General features: G+C 38.1%; 1 protein-coding gene across 6 annotated transcripts in view; it reads left to right on the forward strand.

The window, feature by feature from the left end:
• Window positions 1-19,543, forward strand: part of LOC126773226 (ATP-dependent Clp protease ATP-binding subunit clpX-like, mitochondrial) — a 41,637-nt gene that overhangs the window by 17,383 nt on the left and 4,711 nt on the right. For 5 of the 6 annotated variants that reach the window (XR_007669723.1, XM_050493981.1, XM_050493978.1 and 2 more), the window contains exons 2-6: window positions 3,399-3,530; window positions 6,227-6,434; window positions 15,888-16,066; window positions 18,969-19,103; window positions 19,232-19,376. Coding sequence is in view for 5 of the 6 variants with exons in the window: in XM_050493981.1 (XP_050349938.1) it covers window positions 3,399-3,530; window positions 6,227-6,434; window positions 15,888-16,066; window positions 18,969-19,103; window positions 19,232-19,376 (799 nt within the window). In the remaining variant the exon portion in view is untranslated. The remainder of the gene's footprint in view (window positions 1-3,398; window positions 3,531-6,226; window positions 6,435-15,887; window positions 16,067-18,968; window positions 19,104-19,231; window positions 19,377-19,543) is intronic. The other variant, XM_050493980.1, reaches the window with a different exon arrangement.

Below are 19,543 nucleotides of genomic sequence, written 5' to 3' on the forward strand. Positions count from 1 at the left end.
GTCCCACTGCTGGGCTAAGGCCTCCTCTCCCTTTTGTTTGGAGCTTATTACACCACGCTGCTCCAATGCGGGTTGGTAGAATACACATGTGGCAGGATTTCAATGAAATTAGACACATGCAGGTTTCCTAACGATGTTTTCCTTCACCGTCAAGCACGAGATGAATTATAATCACAAATTAAGCACATGAAAATTCAGTGGTGCTTGCCCGGGTTTGAACCCACGATCATCGGTTAAGATTCACGCGTTCGAACCACTGGGCCATCTCGGCTTGTATTAATCAGAATATAATTATTCAAATATAACTCGAAAAGCGTAAAAATCTACTGATATACAATAATTTTATTAATAAAAAATAATATTATACAATGTTAAATGTGAAGTTATGTACTCTACCTGCTGAGTATATATATAAGCTAAATTTTTTTTTTATTATTTTATTATCTTAAGGATTACAAATAAATAAACCTGAGGTAGTTTTGTATCCAAAGAAACGACATTTACAAAGTTTATTATTCCGTTTTTGCTCACAATTCTTTATTTCTTTTCTTACTCAATAATTATTTTTTTTTAAAACTTCAAATCTTTTTTTAAATGTCATTTTTTTATTATCATATATAAACTATTACACAAAACATAAATGCCAGTATCGATGAAAACTTATCAAACATTAAAGAAATATAAATACAATTATTTCTTTATATATATATATTATTTCTGACTGCTTCGTTGGTCTAGTGGCTTGATATAAGGCCACAGACCCAGTGGTCCTGGGTTCAATTCCCAGATCGGGCCAATAAAAAGTTATTGGATTTTTCTGTCAGAAAATTCTCAGTAGCAGCCCGGAGTCTGAAAGATGGAAGTGTGTACACTCCCGTGCCTCGGAAAGCACGTGAAGCCATTGGTCCTGCGCCTGAACTCTTTCCGGTCGTGTCGGATTGCCGTCCCATCGGATTATGAGAGTTAGGGAATAGAGAGTGCACCTGTGTTTGCACACACACTTGTGCACTATAATATCTCCTGCGTAGTTGGCTAATCTCTCTTGGGATTGACCGCCGTGGCCGAAATCGGTCTGGAGGACATTATTTATTATTATATTATTTCACTGAAAAATAACATATTCTACTAATGTAATAAACGCGAAGGTTTGTGATGATGGGTCGATCGATCTTTACTACTCTTTCTTGTAAAAATTACTGAAAGGATTTGAATGTAATTTGGAATAGATTCAGCCTATACCCTGACTTACACATATGACACATAACATATCCCCCCCCACATACGTGGGCGCAGACGCGGGCGGAAGCTAGTATCAATTTATAGGTATATAATTTAATCTTTGTGAAATACAACACATACTAACTACACGCTCTTTATCATATAAACAGACTGATTAAAAAAAACATTAAAAGGTTGCAGAGCATGAAGTATATACATATATAGTATAGCTACTTAAATCTAAAAATTAAATATTTTTATGATTAAATTGTTTATCACGCCAAATGATATATAAACATAGCACATATAAGGATAATAAAATATAAAAATATACCTAAAAGATTTTTAATATAAGTTTTTAATACACGTACTTGTTAAATATACTCAAAAAGCTTGTCCCAGCAAAGATGTTTTGACTTTGTGTACTCGGAAAGTTGGTACTAAAAGCTTATGTGCTTCTCGATTCTATACAATTAAATAACCATTTCTATTAGTAATCAATATTATTGTGGATGTACATAACATTGTTATGAATAGTGACGTAACTGTAAGTCCTACCTTGGTCCAGAAATGAATGACGAGCTGCAAGATTATTTAAGACCAAAACAGGTCATTAGAATGAAAACAGTTTGAATATATGTAGTTATATCAAAGTGATTTGCGGTAAGATTGTACTATGAATATAACCCGATAATATTCTTGGAACAGGAAAACATTTGCCATTTACAAGCTTGCATTTTCCTTGTCTTGGAGCACACGTTTAAAACTCAAACGCTACTAATATAGACGCAAATGTTTGCGTGCAGCTTCTATAGTTTGATATGAAAGTTGATTTTTTTTTTTTTTTATATTCGCCGGGAGGGCAAATGACTCTACTCCACCTGATGGTAAGTGGTAGTAGAGTCCAAACGCGACGACGGCCAGTACAGACGTGAAAAACGTTCTGCACTAGCCGCCTTCGCCTTGCCGGCCCGCAAGATGCCTCTTCACGCCTCGTTTGAAGGAACCCGGGTTGTAAGAGGAGGGGAACACGTGAGCTGGTAAGGAATTCCATTTTTTGGAAGTGCGACAAAGAAAGGATTTGCCAAATTTCTTTGTTCGCGATGGAATTGATGTCACAGTTAGGCGGTGACATCGAGAACCAGCTCGCGTGGACTTAAGAAGGAAGGGGGAAGCAGGAATTAGAGAGAATAATTCCTCAGAGCACTCGCCGTGATACAGTCGATAGAAAGCGCTCAGTGCTGCTATCTCACGACGCAATTGTAAAGGTTCAAGGGTGTTTGTGACCTTTACGTCGCCAATAATGCGTACGGCACGTCGCTGCAACCGGTCCAAGGCCTCAAGTAGGTACTTAGCGGAGCCATCCCAAAGGTGCGAGCAATATTCCACGCAAGACCGTACCTGTGTTTTGTACAGCAGGCACAGTTGTTGTGGCGTGAAAAAGCGCCGCACCCTGTTCAGAACTCCGGGTTTCCGTGAAGTTGTTTTTTTAACAGCCTCGATGTAATCTCTTGGACTAAGGTCGCAGCGAACGTCAATCCCGATTATGCCGTGGTATAAGAAAGAGGATATTTGTTTTAATATTTTTAAGGATCGTATAAAAATTATAAACGTAAGCAAAGAGAGGCCGATTTATTATTATTATTTCAATATTAAGGCTACGTTCTAGTATCGAGATTGTGACAGATCTACTGCTTTCCCACCGCAGCGGTTACCCGGTTATACGAGTATCTGATATTTACAAACGAACAAATGGATAATTAACTCTTCGAGCTGTAAAGCCTGTAAATGTTCCAATGTTGGGCTAAGACTTATCCTTTTTGAAGGGAAGCTTGTGCCACTACGCTGCCCTATTGTGAGTTGGTGGATATAAGTGGCAGATAGTCATTCACCTTATGCAGGTTTCCTCATGATGCTTTCCTTCACCGACGAGCACGATGAATTATAAACACAAATTAAGCACATGAAAAATCAGTGGGGCTTGTCCGGGTTTCAACGCGAAATCATCGGTTAAGATTCTCACCATCTAACCACTGGGCCGTCTCGTCTCATATCTCATACGCTAGCCCTATTTTACGGACAGAATCATACCCGGTTTTAATAATTCCAGAACGATTACATCAATTTACAAAAAAGTATGAAATTCTTGATATATTTTTTTAATAACGTATCCTTTCCAGGTGGCGCACAAACATGCCGTGCCCTGCGGCGCCCCAGCACCCGCCCACTGAGCACGTGCGCCGTGCTGTGCAAGAGTCCTACCGAGCAACCGCCCGGCCCGCCGCACACCGCTAAAGACGCCGCGAGCACCGGTTCGTACAACAATATATCTAAGACGCATCGTTTGTTTTATCTTGCTAGTTAAATATTTAAGCTGTGTCGTAACCAATATTATAAATGCGATAGTGAGTTTGTTTGTTTGTTACGCTTACACGTCTTAACTACTCAACTGATTGTCATGAAATTACACATAAACATTGTCAGGGTTGCAGAAAAGTGCATAGGTTATTGAACATCAACCCACTTACACGCGGTTGAAGTCACTATCGGAAACTAGTATGCATATAAAAGCTCTACCAGCCCGCAAAAAATATAAAATGTATGTAGGTATAGGTATATTGATGCGTTTTTACCATGTTGAAAGAATCATTAAAAGGTTGTGAATATTTGCTCACTATAATAAGACTGCCTACCCTGACTTTGTACGTGTAAAATAAGGATTTTAAACTGGGCTATATAACTAATGATATATAAATGTACCATCTATATGTAATCTAATGATATATTAATGATAATTTAATTCAATATAATTATAATTTAGTAAATATCACGTATTACCGATGTCGGTGCAGCGGCCGCTTTGAAATAATGATTTTGCGAAATACTTTCTTAACGGGTCTCTACATTACGAAACTAAGTATACATACTTATAAAGTCGTTTGCCCTAATTGACTATCAACGCACAGCCAAAACGACTCAGTCTATAGAGCTGTGAGCAGAGTTTTATTTTATAACGTAAGCATCCGATGAGAACGGGACCTTGGGAATTTCAACTTTCAGGGGGGGGGGGTCTAATGGGAGCAACAGGTATAAATGTTACTCATACGAAATCGAGACGAGTGGACTCCTCAAAATACCAATAGGTCGTTTGCGAGTTTGATCATTGTATTTTATGTGTGTATAGACGGTAGATACCTAAAATGGTCGAGACGTTTTCGCACGGAAGGTGACCCGCTCCGGTGCAACGAACAATTACGGCTGATTATCTGTTAGGTCTTTGACTTGCTCAGAAAACGTTCACATTGCCAGGGATTAATTAGTTTTAAAACAATTACGAATATTTGAACCTATGGACCACAACTGAGCCGTCTCGGTTCATAATATTATATAAATGAAGCCTAAATACAATATTTCTTGTCTGTCTATTGTTGAAATAAAATTTACATATCATACTGCCACTAAGAATTTTCTTATATATTTGAGGGGTGTATGTATGTATATTTCAAGATCAAATTGATTTCAATTGCAAGGGAACATCGCTCAAATAATTAATATGTTATCGTTTGACAAAGAGCAATTGAACACGATGCAGTTGGCAAGGTGAAAGAAACCCAAGCTGTATATATACAAGGTTGAATTTTCATTGTTCAACTCTCACTGAATGACGCCGAGTCGTTATCACTGTTTCTGATAAAGGTCAAGATCCACTGACCATATAAAACCAGCTATTATTTTCAAGGGTCATGACGAAATCATACCTTAAACTGTTAATGCTTGTGTAATATACTGAAACTTTTAATTTATATAAAAAGACAAAGATAAAACGATTTATACTTTCTCTCTTTCTCGATCGAATTTATTATTTTTTTTATTTTGTGTGGTACCTTTTGGAAAATTGGAAATAATGGTAAAATTTTGTTTTGGGTTATGGGTGGTCGAATATCGAACGATATTCGACCACTTGGCAAACACTAGTATAAAAAATTAAACGGAATACATGTGTAATAACTAAATATATATTATTGTAATGATTCAAATTTTTGAGGTCAATTTTGAACAAGCTATTTGACCATTGAAGCACTTTTTTAACTTTTATTTGTATGTTCGTGAATATTTCTTTCTCATCTTTAAACTGAGAACAAATGATTTTACATCAAAACCAGGATTCCATATATTATTTTCAATTTGATTAAGCTTCATTTAATTTTAAATAATATTTAAAAATATTGCTATTTATTTTGAACAGCATCGAAATACAATTATAAATAATCTAGTGGCGATGTGCAAAGGCGGTCTTATCGCTAAAACATGATCTCGTCCAGACATGAAACAACCTTTGGGCATTGGAGCCGACGTAGCAACAGCGGCTTTTTTATTTTAAAAGCATTTAGTTTGGATGTTGGTTTGATTGAAAATATTCAGTAAAATAGCGAATAGGCTTTAAAGAGAGCACGCTCTCTTAAGTCCTTAATACAAGTTGAGACAATCGGTTTTGCGGGCAAACATAATACTGCCCAAATGAAGGATCCTTTGAATTTTACTAAAGATCCGAGGATAAGCAAATATCATAAACGGCATGAATGCCTGCTTCGAATTGTTTGTTGCTATGCTATATAAATGTGTATTTACTGGTGTTAGGGCTTTGTGCAAGCTCGTCTGGGTAGGTACCACCCACTCATCAGATATTCTACCGCAGAATAGCAGTACTTGGTTTTGTTGTGCTCCGGTTTGAAAGGTAAGTAAGCCATGTAATTGCAGGCACAAGGGACATAACAGCTTAGTTTCCAAGGTTGGTGGTGCATTGGCGATGTAAGCGATGCTTAACATTTCTTACAATGCCTATGGGCGTTGGTGACCACTTACTATCAGGTGGCCCATTTGCTCCGCCTACATATACTATAACAGAAAAAATCAAATCAAAACTACTATAGATATTATTATTCCTCACGATAGTCCCTCATATATTATCGCATAGTTAGCTAACTATAATAATAATAAATGCCTCCAGGTTCATCATCAGGCGGTAAGAAGTCGGGGGGTAATGGTGTGCTAACATGTCCGAAGTGTGGAGACCCCTGCACTCACGTTGAGACGTTTGTCAGTTCCACGAGATTCGTCAAGTGCGATAAGTGTCACCATTTTTTTGTCGTGCTCAGCGAGGTCGACACCAAGAAGAGCATCAAGGACAATGCCGAAAACAAATCTGGATTCTACAGGTATTTATATTATATGTAACCCTTTTGTGCCGTGGACCCTATATCTCGCTACTAACTGTGTGTGCACTCATCGCTACTGCACAGAATGCCGCAAATTTGTGCATTGTACAGCAAAACATAAGATCATAGTATCAGAAGTACAATACAAACATATTATACACCACAAAAAGAACACAGCCATTTTACATAACTTACCGGGACAAAGGCAAAGTTTATTTATGTAATAAAAATTAAAACGAACCCCTCTGTACCACTGCTTAGTGAACGCGGTATTTAAGATTCACGCGTTCTTACAACTAGGTCATCTCGGTTTACGCTAAAAACGAAATCTATTAATTGAAGCTTGCCTTGGTTTGAATCCAAAATATTCATCCATATCGAAAAGAGAAAGTTACATTTAAAAGAAAGTATTAAATATAAACAAAGGAAATAACTACAGAGCTCGTGAAACTAAAACACGGCGACAAAGACAATTGAACAAGAAATTAGAATTAACTGACGCATTGAGCTTGACGATTTGTCGTTTCAACAATTACAATACAATGATAATTATATATAATAATACATAATATAAGGTACATTATAAGAGTATCAGTATAAGATTATATAGATAATAATAAATATGACTGCCTCGTTGGTCTAGTGGCTTGATATAAGGCCGCAGACCCGGAGCTCCTGGGTTCAATTTCTTGGGAATAATCGGGCCAATATAACGTTATTGGTTTTTTCTATCAGAGAATTCTCAGAAGCAGCCCGGAGTCTGAAAGTTGGAAGTGTGTACATTCCCGGAAAGTACGTAAAGCCGTTGTTTCTGCGCCTGAACTCTTTCCGGTCGTGTCGGATTGCCGTCCCATCGGATTATGAGAGTTAGGGAATAGAGAGTGCACCTGTGTTTGCGCACACACTTGTGTACTATAATATCTCCTGCGTAGTTGGCTAATCTCTCTTGAGATTGGCCGCCGAGGCTGAAATCGGTCTGGAAATCATTATTATTACTATATAAATAACTCTAGGAGTAGTTATATAGATTAGTCTTGGAGTTTGTGTTCTTTGATTTTTACGCGGAATGTATAATGATTTATGAGATTGATAAAAAGTAACTACTGAGTTTCTTGTCGGTTCTTCTCGGTAGAATCTACATTTATAATACGTAGTAGATTAACATTCAATTTAACATGAATATTCAAAAGTGCTTATAAAAGTCACACTTAAATAAAGTACAATATGAATAAATAAATAAAAAATATATCTTAAAGTAATTTTTCTGTTTTTATTTGGCGCAAATAAAGTCCCTAAACTATAAATAAAGCTGTTTGTTCGGTTTAGTTATGATATTTGGATTATTTTGGCGTAAACACTTAAGTCTGTTCTAAAAATGGCACATGGCATTGCACATCAGAGATTTCGTTTTATCATATAATCTGTGACATGAGTCTAGTTGGCTCAGTGGTTAGAATTTATGCTTTATATATATATTATATATAAAGCATAAATTAATATATTGTGCCGTGGAGTACCGGCTTAGAATAGTACTCCCCCAATCTCATCCCGTGGGTGTCGTAAGAGGCGACTGAGGGACGGGGAAAAGGGGGGATGGGCAGCAGCGCCCCCCCCCCCATAAACTTCTTGCCCCCCTTCTGCGCTCGCCAACACGCCTGCCCAGCGCGGCGAGTATGGGCAAACCCTCCTTAATGGCAGATGCGCCCAAAAAAAGGCCCCCAGTTACCGGCAAGCCCGCTAGGCCCGACCAAGATAGCGGTCGCGGTATCGGCAGGCTACCGTATAAAACGACTGCACATGGCAACGTACAATGGACGTTCGATGAGGCTGGACTATCACCCCGCCGAATTAGAAGTAGAGTTAAGTCATATAAACTGGCATATACTAGGGTTATCTGAAGTCCGAAGACAGGGGGAGGACACGATAACTCTAGAGTCCGGTAACTTACTCTACTTCCGCGAAGGTGATAACCTCTCCCAGGGTGGTGTCGGTTTTCTAGTCAAAAAGGATCTCATTAGCAGCATTGTGGAAATCAGTAGTGTGTCGAACCGGGTAGCGTACCTTGTCCTAAAACTTTCCGACAGGTACTCCCTGAAGGTCGTACAGGTATATGCGCCAACTTCGACATACTCTGATGATGTGGTCGAAGCGATGTACGAGGACATCGCAAAGGCCCTCAACGACACCTACAAGGCCCACTACAATGTTGTTATGTGAGACTTTAATGCTAAAGTGGGAGTACAAGATAGCGGTGAATCGAAAGTCGGACCTTACGGCTTGGGCTGCAGAAATCACAGGGGGCAAATGCTGGTAAATTCTTTCTTTCAAAAGAAGCCTCAGAGGAGGTGGACCTGGCGAAGCCCCGATAACGTGACAAGGAACGAGATAGACTTTATCATTTCGAATAAAAGGCACATATTTAGAGATGTTTCAGTGATCAACAGATTTAATACCGGAAGTGATCACCGCTTGGTTCGAGGCACTCTAAATATCGACTTAAAAGCTGAAAGATCGAGAATGATGAGGTCTACTCTCCGACCTACCATGCTCCAAGCTGCTCAAGGCTCCGAAAAGTTCCAAATGGAACTTCAAAATCAATTCACCGCGTTGGAAACCGTAAGCAGCATTGGTGAGAAACACGCTGGTCAAAATACTGCAAAACACATCCCGCAAGTGTTTTCCGCCACAGAGAAGAGACAACGCACCAAAACTCTCTGCTGAGACACTCGAGCTCATGAGAAAACGACGAGAACTACCATCGTTTTTGTCAGATAAGGCCTTAAACCGAACAATAAAAACGCTGACGCGAAGCGATCTCCGACGCTCCAATACCCGTGCCATCAAGGCTGCGATTGAGCAAAATCGGGGATCGAAAGTGTTCGCTCGCAAGTTTGGGAGGCTGCGTCTGACAAAACTTAAGACTGAAAATGGTGGGGTCGTTACCTCTAGGCCTGAGATTGTCGGAGAAGTAGAGAGGTTTTATGGGCAGTTGTTCTCTTCAAGATCGGATAAACCCGTGGGAATCAGTATTGATGACCAGCGCGCCCCTCTTATGCGCCATTACTCCAAGGAGCTCCCGGTCGTTGACCAAGGCGAGATTAGGGCGGCTCTAGAACAGCTTAAAAACAACAAAGCTCCGGGAGATGACGGAATCACAACAGAGTTGCTTAAGCCAGGCGGGACTCTGGTCCTGAAAGAGCTAGCAAGCCTCTTTAATTCCGTCATCCAACATGGCAAGACCCCGGAAACGTGGAGCGGGAGGTGGTACTGTTTTTCAAGAAAGGTGATAAAACCCTCTTGAAAAACTACAGACCAATCTCCCTCCTGAGTCACGTGTATAAGCTGTTCTCAAGAGTCGTCACGAACCGTCTCGCCAGACGACTTGACGAGTTCCAGCCCCCAGAGCAAGCAGGCTTTCGATCAGGCTACAGCACCGTGGACCACATCCATACTGTTCGGCAGATTGTACAGAAGACCGAAGAGTACATTCAGCCGCTGTGTATGGCATTTGTGGACTACGAGAAAGCCTTCGACTCCATCGAAACCTGGGCAGTGCTCGACTCATTGCAGAGATGTCATATCGATTGGAGATATATCGAGGTACTGAGATGTCTGTACAACGCCGCTACAATGACTATCCACATCCAGGACTGTAAGACGAAGGCGATCCAACTGCGCAGAGGGGTGAGACAGGGGGATGTAATATCCCCGAAACTGTTCACCAACGCGTTGGAAGACGTTTTCAAGACGCTGGATTGGACTAGGTATGGAGTCAATGTAAACGGCGAGTACATCTCACACCTTCGATTTGCCGACGATATCGTCATCATAGCAGAGTCGCTAGAACAACTCACCGAAATGCTGCGTAGCCTAGGCGAGTCTTCCCGGTGTGTCGGTCTCGGTATGAACTTGGACAAGACCAAGGTCATGTTTAATAGGCATGTCGTGCCGGGACCGATATACGTCGAGGGGAAACCTCTCGAAGTTGTTAGTGAATATACCTACCTAGGACAGATAATACAAGTCGGTAGGAACAACTTCGAGAAGGAAGCCGATCGAAGAATTCGCTTGGGATGGGCAGCAATTGGCAACCTTCGTCAAGTCCTCAAGTCGTCTATACCGCAATGTTTGAAGACAAAAGTCTTCAACCAATGCGTCTTACCTGCCATGACATACGGTGCCGAAACGTGGACACTAACTGCGGGACTAGTCCACAAATTCAAAGTCGCTCAGCGTGCTATGGAGCGAGCTATGCTCGGAGAATCTTTGAAGGATAAGATCAGAAATGAGATCCGGAAAAGAACCGGAGTCACCGACATAGCTTGCAAAATTAGCAGGCTGAAGTGGCAGTGGGCTGGTCACGTATGTCTTAGGACCGATGGCCGTTGGTGCAGACGAGTCCTAAAGTGGAGACCGCGAATCGGCAAGCCCAGCGTAGGGCGCCCTCCAGCCAGGTGGACCGACGACCTTAAGAAGGTGGCGGGCACCAACTGGATGCGGAAGGCGGAGGACAGGGAGCTTTGGCGCACCCTGGGAGAGGCCTATGTTCAGCAGTGGACAACGATTGGCTGTTGATTGATTGATTGATATATTAAAGGTAGGCAGACTTGCAGATGAGTACCTAATGGTAAGTGGTCACCAACACCCATAGATATTGGCGCCGGAAAAAATATTATCCATTCCTTACATCACCAATGCGCCAGCAAACTTGGGAACTAAGATGTTATGTCCCTTGTGCCTATAGTAAAACTAGCTCACTCAGCCTTCAAACCGGAACACAACAACCACTTGATACTTAACCAGACAAAAGAAAAATCTTTAGTCCTCTGTTTACAAGCTATTATTTATTATATTTTACTGTATATAATGAAAATGCTACATTTTTATTCATATCAGTTAAATCCTTGGCTTCAATAGAATAGATTCCGGGAAGGTCGATTAAGTTAAACATTGGGGTCAACAGATACTGTTACAAATAGATACTGAAAGGTTTCCAAATAGTGGAGTTTTTTTATTTAATTTTACATGTCAATGTTCGACATAAACATAATGCTATTACTGGTGGTAGAGCTTTGTGCAAGCTCGTCTGGGTAGGTACCACCCACTTAACAGATATTCTACCGCAAAACAGCAGTACTTGGTATTGTTGTGTTTCGGTTTGAAGGTTGAGTGAGCCAGTGTAATTACAGGCACAAGGGACATAACATCTTAGTTCCCAAGGTTGGTGGCGCATTGGTGATGTAAGCGATGGTTAACATTTCTTACAATGCCAATGTCTAAGGGCGTTTGGTGACCACTTACCATCAAGTGGCCCATATGCTCGTCCGCCTTCCTATTCTATAAAAAAAATGCTTCAAATAGATAACTCATTGAGAAGGATATTTTAGAATTTATTTTGATCGATTTGGGAATTTTAATATCAAATCATTTTGGCTTTGTAGTATGTTTGTGTGTATTTATTTTATTTACAGTATATATATTCACGCACGCACACATACGATTTTCTCGCATTAGAGATTTCTCGCATTAAGAGTTAATATAAAATACATTCAACGTTGCATTGTTGCAGAAAATGTTTGTAATAATTTTAGCATTCATTATGATGATTATAATAAAATTTTATGTACAAACATGTCATGTCGATGAACTGCTTCGTTTCATGTCATTGCTTTACAATGTATATGTATCACGGAATCATATTATTAATATGTATGACTGGAATTATTTCGCGATAAAATTTTTTGCGCGTTTTTTTTTATTGTCCATAGTAAACATGTACAATACTAGTTGGTAGTTATAGGTAGGCGGACGGGCTAATGGGCCATCTGATGCTAAGTGGTCACCACCGGCCATTTACGTTGGAGATATATGAAATATTAACCATTACCAAACCTTATACGCGTTTCCTCCACGGGAACAGTGGGGGAATATGTGGTAAGGCGCCGATTGCTCCCCGAACATCGGAATACCCACTAAAAACAAGCGGTACCGGGTACAAACAAGGGTTTCCGTCTTAACGAGGAGCGCCGCGGGACCGCTTGCGCATTCTAACGTAAAAATCATATAACAGCTGCTCAAACAGCGATCGATGCCGCGTGCGAAAACTAGTAGGACATAAGTTTTTTTTTTTTCCTAATTAATATTTAATTAACAGCGAGTGGTTGCAATTAATATAATATTATATAAATAAGGAAGTTTGGGATGAAATTATCATTATATTCAATTATATAAGACCGTTGATACTAAAGTTTAATTAACATAATTTGTCCTATTATAATTACAAGCAACACCTTCGCGATTTATCACTTTCATAGTTCGTATGACGCTTAGTAAGCGATATAAATGACGGAGATGGCAAATATTTATTTATTATTACTTGTAATCAAAAGCGTTTACAGAAATTGTTTTACAGTTATTATTCATTACTAAAGTAAGGCCACATAGGATTACAAATTTATAATACGAAACTTGATAAAAAAATAAAAGTAAATATAATTATAAATATTTACAGTAAAAAAAAAACATTCTTGCTTAATATTAATGCGAGAAAGTCGTATGTATGCGTGCCTGAATATATATACTGTAAATAAAATAAATACACACAAACATACTACAAAGCCAAAATGATTTGATTTTAAAATTCCCAAATCGTTCAAAATAAATTCTAAAATATCTTTCTCAATGAGTTATCTGTTTGAAGCATTATATTCATGTCGGAAAAACAACTACCACTGTTAACAACTAAAGTTTAACTGTTTTGTATAGTTTAATTGTTATTTAATAAAATCACAGTTATTTAAATGAAACTTCAATCAAATGGTTACAATCTAGAGGCGGGTTCGCGACACCGCTCTAACGCCACTGAACAACGGTTATTAAGTCTGTTAATGATCCACAATCCACATAGATCGATTTTAACATAATTCCCGCAAAGAAAACGTTAAGATGGCGCCTCCAATTAGGTTCTAGACAGGCCTTTTATTTAGAATTTAAGAAATTATTTAATAAAACAATATATAAATCCCGATATTCAACAAATATCCAACTCTACTCCGATCGTAGATGAATATTACCCTAATTGATTGAAATTTTTTTATTTAGAATTTTGACTCGTTTCTTCAAACTAACGATAGGCTAATGAGTTTGCCAATTATCTTCTAATATGTCAACGGCTGATAAGCTTATCGTAAATGTGCAAATTCAATTTACAATCATATCCATCTTACGGCTCTTCAGACGGATGAATTAGGCCAAAATAAAGGTCAATAGCCTAATGCCAATAAACGGCTTAAGATTAAACAATATAACGTGGTCGCCTTTAATCGTTAATGATATCGCCTTATATTAATTTTCTTTTGATCGGCTAACATTGAATAAAATAAGTTGATTCTGTTGTGATATTTAATCTATACAAATAAATAAAATTGAGGTGTCTGCCTGTGATTTCAAAATCACATTGGCCGGTAAGCTGGATAGCCCTCTCTGGAGGGTCTGGAATTGTGTCCATATCGGCACTAGGGGTACATAGGTTAATAGTCACTACATACATAGAGTAAGCATATTTCTTTTCTTCTAGACTTTGGTCTAAAATAAAAATTATTATTATAAAATAACTTACCCTTTTTAAGTTAATTTACAAATTTCCGAAATAATACATATTTTTTATTGTAGGCATCCGCTGCAGCTAATTGTTTAAATATTTAATATGTATAATTCAAATGGGCACGTTAAGACGGCAGGTGTGGAAAGATTTTCGTCTCAAGCTATATTTCACGATAGCCAAGCCGCAGGTTTTACTAGTTAATAAATAAAGTTGAGACGAAGTCAAAATATTTATTCACATAGAAACATTACAATTACTTATTTCTGTATATGTATATCTAATTTCTGTATATACAAAAACAAACTAAACTAACATCCTACTACTATTATAAACGTGAAAGTTTGTATGTGTGGATGGATGTTTGTTACTCTTTCACGCAAAAACTACTGAATGGATTTCAATTAAACTTTCCAATAATATAGCTTATACATCAGAATAACACATAGGCTACAATTTATAAAGATATTGTGTGAGCTGTCCAAAATATGACATTAAATGTCAAGTAACTAGGAAAAAACCTACCTTCCTGCGAGCTATTCTGGCGTGCGCTGCCATAAACGATAGTTACACATAATTATGTAATGTATGATAGACATCATTTAGTTTAAATGCGCGATACTACGGGTGCGGTGTAGCGAGCGGTACGGCGCGGTTCGCCTCCGGCGGCGGTGGCGGGCGGTGCGACGCACTTGTGTGGGGGAAGAAGGCGCTCATCGCTGAGTGCGCGACCCGAACGCGGGCAGAAGCGCGAGGGCAGACATCGTTGACTGTTGTCTCCGTTTTGCGAATTTTCATGGTTATAGCGATTTTTTAAAAACGGATTGTACTTCAAGTAATATAGGCCCAAGATTAGGTATTGGCAGTTTTTTTTTTGGTTAGGAGTTACACTTAAATAAGATACTTCATTTTTATTTAAATTAATAGATATAGGTTACTTACCTGTTCATTATACCGAATTCCTTCTTTTTTTTGTAAATTACAGAGGTTGTAGGTAGGTTAGTAATTGGTCCTTTTTTGGTTGATTTATAATATTGTAAATAACGTGATGTATATCAATGCGAGTTACTGAACTAGGAAGGCACATTGTGAAGGCCACAATTTTAACTGGAGAAGCCAAGGGAGACAATGTTCTTATACCGCGCATCCCAATCATACCCAATAACTTGCCATTCAATTTTAAACGCCTACAGTTCCCGTTAAAAGTCGCATTTTCAATGACGATCAACAAATCGCAGGAGCAAACCTTAAAGGTAGCAGGCATACATTTAGGCACGCCATGTTTTTCTCACGGTCAGCTCTATGTGGCTTGCTCACGTGTTTCCAAAGCAAAAAAATCTGCATGTTTATGCTGAAGGAAAAAAATCGTTAAATATAGTTTATAAGAGCATACTGCAGTAGCTAGATAACTATAGGCCTATGATCAGGGTTCTGCAGTGCCTAATTACCGTATATTTATTATATTGCCAATTTTCTTATGTTAAAATATTGTCAAGCAGTTATATTTTTCAAATGCGACTCAAAAAATATTTATGTCATAATGTTAGTTCTTTTCTACGCCACGCTAATATAAGCTACTCCAAATACTAATTCTGCGTAGACGAAGTCGCGGGCACCAGCTAGTACACAATAAACGTATCTAATCGTAAGACGTTTAGCTTTCTTATGGTTGCCTGGAACATACATTACATCCATAATTATGATTATATAGCATGACTATTCTTAAGCTTTTGTTTTTTTCTTTTAACATGTTTTTTCCTTGTGATTGTGCAATAAAGTTATTTTAATAAATAAATAAAAAGTACTTTTATTGTGAGTATATGCGATATAAACTTTGAGTTTTCTTCTTTCAGAAAACCTCCACCTCCGCCCAAGAAGATCTTCGAATACCTCAATAAACACGTTGTCGGACAGGAATATGCGAAGAAAGTTCTATCAGTCGCCGTCTACAATCACTACAAGCGCATTTACAACAATGTCACGAATGGTACGACCACAGACGCCCACCATCCCTTACATCACACACACAGAGGTAATTCCATTTGAAAATACGTAGATGCGAAACAATTGCTTAAAAAAGGCGGTTGTGTGCGTTAGATATATCTTCTAGTCATATTTTATATAATTAAATTTCAATTGGTCTTTTTGATCTTAATATTTGTCAACACTGCTCTTTTTTTGAATAAAACACATATTCTTTATAACTCAATTTATAACAAAAACAAAATTTCATTTATACAAAAAATAAAAATTTAGCCAGCGCGATTCAGAAAGGCTCGATACCACACCCAGCGCCATCCAGTGACGAAGCGCCCGAACCACACGTGACACTTTTATTCCACTCTATATTTATTTACATTCTGGACAATATAAATAAATATATGTTATTGTTACCGTTATAGTAGCGTTCAAAGAAACGCATTCGAGCGATCGTTTTTTGTCGTCTTTATAAAATTGGTCTCCACGGAAAACCGTTATATTCTACGGTTTAGTGTTTTTGTCTATGTTCATCCTGAAGGCGCGTTCTACATATTAGTAAAAGATATTTTAAAATCGGCTGAGTATCTTCGGAGATTACCTCCTACATCCAAACTTACAATCTTTACCTTTTTGTTACTATAGAAGACTAATTTTCGCCAGCATATTGGGTCAGGAACTAGGTTCGATTACGGTAGCATGCCCAAACTAATGTCATATTTTAGGAAAGTTATGGTAGCATGCGCAAGCGATCTCGTGGCGCTCCTCGTTGAGACGGAAAGGGTACCGCTGGTTTTTAGTGGGTATTCCGATGTTCGGGGCGCACTCGGCGTCTTGGACACCGGCGAGCCCCACATACCCCCACACTGTTCCCGTGGGGGAAACGCGTAATTCGTATTTCCAGCGTTAAAAATAAAGGTACTAGGTTCGATAAAAATCTATGTCTAACCTTGGGGTTCAAGCTTCCCTCATACCAAATTACATCAAAATCGGTTCAGTTGTTTAGACGTGAGAGGCAGAGTTACTTTCGTATTTATAATATTAGTAAAGATGTCCTCTTTGTGTGAAAATATGACTTGCAAAAGCGTGAGGTAAATATAGATATGTGTGGCATATATCACCAATAAACAGATTACATTGTTAATGTTTTCTTGGCAACGAAATCATCTTAATGATAAATAATGTATTGACGATTTAAAGTTAATATTATTTTTATAAGGTTATAAATAAATAAATATATTATATTTTTATTTTTTTACAAAATACAAAAAAAAACGTAAGATCTTTCTAAGAAACTGGTCCACACTTCTGGTGACACAAGAGCTGGCGCTTATTTAGCCCAAAGGCTGAGTCTAGCGGTGCATAGAGGCAATAGTGCCAGCGTCTTGGGTACAATGCCACAGGAAAATCTTTTAGATGGCGTGTTTAATTTTTTTTATTTTGTATATTATAAAAATGTCTATATAATTTTGTACAAAAAAATATAAAATACGCTTACAGTTTCTCAGTATTCTTCTCATTTTTATATTTTTGAAAAAAATAATTCTAAATCCAAATTATTATTCGTATCCGATGATTTCTTATATTCCTGTAGGAATAAGTTTTTTTTTTTATTATTGGTGTGATGACAGTCAAAGAATGTACTGAAGGCTGGGACAATAAAAAGGTATTGACAATCCGCTTGGGAGAGTGTGTCGAATCGATTTGTAAGCATTTAAAAGCGAAACTGTCACGATTTTACTCGCTCCGTATTTAAATTGCGAACCGGATTTGTTTTTTTTATTCATTTTCGATAGTAAATTGTTTTTTTTTTTAAAGTGTTTGGCCATTTCCCGAGAACTGTTTCTTATTTTGAAATACAAGTTAATAGTCGATTTAAAATTACTGATAATGTTCATTCGTCAAACAATAAATCAAATTCCTCTTTCATTAGACTATTCAATAGTCTTTCAAAATTGGACTTACTGGTTACTTACTGGTTATTACTTAAGATCTATCGTATCTAATTAAAAACTATAAGACCAACTTTATTTATGGAATATCCATTACCATAAATGTTATATTTATACAGTACAAGTACAATACAATACAAGACATTATTTTTACATAAATTAAATACTCGAAGTGGTCTGGAGCTGGAGAAAAACACAGGCGGCATTTATTATATATCCATTGATTAGAACGGGCTTAATGACTTCAATGTATTGTCGGTATTGGCATAAAGAAAGAAAGAGATAATTCTATTTTTCAACAACATTTCAACATTGACGAGTAGGCGTGGTTGGTGGATGATTTCGGCCTTTCACGCCGAAGGTTGTGGGTTCGATTCCCACCCAGGACAGATATTTGTGTGCATGAACATGTCTGTTTGTCCTGAGTCTGGGTGTAATTATCTATATAAGTATGTATTTACAAAAGAAAAGTAGTATATGTAGTATATCAGTTGTCTGGTTTCCATAGTACAAGCTCTGTACAAGCTTAATTTGGGATCAGATGGCCGTGTGTAAATAATGTCCCAGGATATTATTAAAGTCCTCCATCAGTCTAGCATCATTAAACTCGTCTGATTAATTAACAATTTAATATCCTCTATAAAATATCTTTTTCCTCACCGATACCAACGACTCATCACATACTCTATAACCAAATTGAAATACTCACTATTGGTATATTCTGGCTTGAAGGTTAAGCGAGCCAGTATGATTACAAGCTCAAGAGACATAATGTAAAATATTATATTTATAATAAAAATAAAGCTAAAAATCACCGATACCGAGAACACATTGAATGCTCTTCATAAGATGCGAGTAATGTATTTAACATCATAGAGAACACTAACGCAACTGTCACTAGAAAGTTCTCCTTGTTATACAAAAAACAGTATTTACAAACTATCACCAAAATGTAAGTTCTCTGTTTTATTTTTCTACTTATATAAATCGTATATTTTCCCCTAGATCTTCTACACTTGAGTCACAACAGTGGGGCTACTGGAGGAGGAGGAGGGGGAGGCACAGAGGTCCTCGAGAGAAATAACCACGAATTGAGATTGGATAAGAGCAATGTGCTTTTACTAGGACCAACTGGAAGCGGTAAGAATATTTTGTACCGTTTTGGAGATATTTTGGGCTGATAAAATTTTCATTTGTTATATAGATTCAAGCATAATGTATGAACAAATTCCTAAAGTGTAAAATATTAATAAATTATATGTTCGTAGGTAAAACATTGCTCGCACAAACTATAGCGCAATGTCTTGACGTACCGTTCGCGATCTGCGACTGCACGACACTCACGCAGGCTGGCTACGTAGGCGAAGACATCGAAAGCGTCATCGCGAAATTGTTGCAAGACGCCAACTTCAAGTGCGTTTTATTTCATTGATTTCATTTTAATGCGCATTCATATGTTTTATATTGTGATCGTATTTTGCGGGCTGGCAAGGCGGGAGCTGTCGTCGCCTTTGGTCTCCACTATCACTTACCATCAGATGGAGCGGAGTCATTTCCTTTCCCGGTTTTTATATAAAAAA

This window comes from Nymphalis io, chromosome 14 (genome assembly GCF_905147045.1).
Source record: "Nymphalis io chromosome 14, ilAglIoxx1.1, whole genome shotgun sequence".
Taxonomy (NCBI): Eukaryota; Metazoa; Arthropoda; class Insecta; order Lepidoptera; family Nymphalidae; genus Nymphalis; species Nymphalis io.